Source organism: Mandrillus leucophaeus, unplaced genomic scaffold (assembly GCF_000951045.1).
Source record: "Mandrillus leucophaeus isolate KB7577 unplaced genomic scaffold, Mleu.le_1.0 Scaffold577, whole genome shotgun sequence".
Classification (NCBI taxonomy): domain Eukaryota; kingdom Metazoa; phylum Chordata; class Mammalia; order Primates; family Cercopithecidae; genus Mandrillus; species Mandrillus leucophaeus.
In genome coordinates, this window is record NW_012106219.1 from 1274761 (window position 1) to 1276729 (window position 1969).

Sequence of the window (1969 nt, forward strand, 5' to 3'; positions counted from 1 at the left end):
CTATTTGAATAGTTTCTTAGAGTAGTATGATTTTAAAAAAAAAAAATCCCCAGTTGCTAAAATATCACACTTTTCCTTGATAAATTTGATTTTTATTAATTTGGCCAAATGTATATTTTTTTCCTAGTCTTAAAAAAATTGGCACAATAGCTTATGCCTGTAATCCCAACACTTTGGGAGGCTGAGGTAGGAGGATAGCTTGAGCCCAGGAGTTGGAGACCAGCCTAGGTAACATAGTGAGACCTCATCTCTACAAAAACTTTAAAAAGTACTCAGGCATGGTGGTGCATACCTATAACCCAGTTACCCAGGAGGCTGAGGCAGGAGGATTGCAGCCTAGGTCGGGGCTACAGTGATGTGTTCGTGCCACTGCACTCGAGCCTGGGTGACAGAATGAGACCCTGTCTCAAAAAAAGACAGAAAAGTAAAATTTTTAAAAATATACTTCAAATTGTTTGCATAAAGGAAAAAGTAAGAACTAGATTAACTACAAATAGAGCTGTTCTTATCTATGCTTCTTTTTTTCTCCAGATGTCCTTGCTCCACAGTATCCATGGCAGTCAAATGACATGTCGATGAATATGTTACCACCAAATCATAGTAGTGACTTTTTGTTGGAACCTCCTGGGCATAATAAAGAAAATGAAGATGATGTAGAGATTATGTCAACGGACTCCTCAAGCAGTAGTAGTGAGTCTGATTGAAAAACCGTAAAAGACAATATACAGAATTGAATACTGTAGAATTCCATTTCTTTAACAGTAGCAGGGAAATGTAAACCACGGGTGACAAAGAACAACCAGGTAAATACTGGCTTTGGTAGAATTGTGCATCCATTGAAAGTCAAAGTGAACTTGCTTTTTAAAGCCAAAGATTATAGTTTTAGTTTTAAGCCACTAGGTAGATATTTAGGGGAATAGTCAACATTTACTGTTGAAAAGAGAAAGCAGGTGCTATGTGGTGTCTTACCCTGTTCTGTTCCAGTTTTGCTGGATTTGTACATAGCTGTTCTAGAAATAGAGTTGAGGGAAGTGATCCACATACATATCACTAATAGGCTTCTTGGAATTATTTAGAAAAGCATTTTTAAGCTGGCAGTGGATGACTGAATAGGCATCATATTTCTTTTTGTGTGTCATTTAAAAGTAACAAAAACTCCCATTTGACAGTAAAGGCTCTTGGCTTCTGTTGGAGGAATGGGAAATTGTCTCAATTTGTACATTTGTAATTATTGTAATTTTTGAAAATAAATTTGTTTGTACATTGTATGCTTTTTTTTTTAGTTTAAATATACTGTCAGTGTAGATAGGAAATTATTTCTGTAACTCCAGTTGCATTTTATAATACTTGAGAGACTAATTGAATTGAAACCTATTACAAGTAATAGGTTTCTCAAAGGCCCACATTCCTATTAGAAGAAATAATTTTTTTTTTTAATAATTGAAAATCTTACCACAGCCTTGTCTGATTTTAAGAATAGATTGTGTGAAAAGATTTAGAATGGAAAGCAACCATTTCTTCCCTTCACCTTCCTCCTCTTGCAGTTCCTCAGGAGTCACTTTTAACCACTTCTAATTTCTGGTAGTAACCTCTGTATTTAAGTAATATGCTTATACAACTATTTCTTGATGTATCAGTTTTAGACAATGTATCGTCTGATTTCAAAGGTAATACAACATTTAATGTGAAACATTTAGCGAATACAGTAAAACACAAAGGAGAAAATAAAATTGTTAGCATTCTACCCAGAGATAATATCAATTCATATTTTAGTGTAGATTTTTTTAAAGTTCACATATACTCTTTTTTGTAAAATGAGAATATTTCCTGAGATACTGTTGTATTTTTCAATTGCTAATCTGTATTCTTCAAATGAACTGAGAATTCCATTTTTCCATCATTTTTTCCTTTTGATTATTTTTGATCTCTAGAAAAATTGGAAAATAAGAGATTAATCTTACATTTTCAC

The 1969-nt window shown here is 33.5% G+C and overlaps 1 protein-coding gene across 1 annotated transcript in view; it reads left to right on the top strand.

Moving 5' to 3' along the window:
• The window catches only part of MED4 (mediator complex subunit 4), a 27632-nt gene extending 26359 nt beyond the window's left edge, over positions 1 to 1273 (top strand). Inside the window, exon 6 of the mRNA XM_011998629.1 lies at positions 498 to 1273. Coding sequence (XP_011854019.1) covers positions 498 to 704 — 207 coding nt within the window. The 3' untranslated portion in view covers positions 705 to 1273. The remainder of the gene's footprint in view (positions 1 to 497) is intronic.
• Positions 1274 to 1969: the final 696 nt, after the last annotated feature.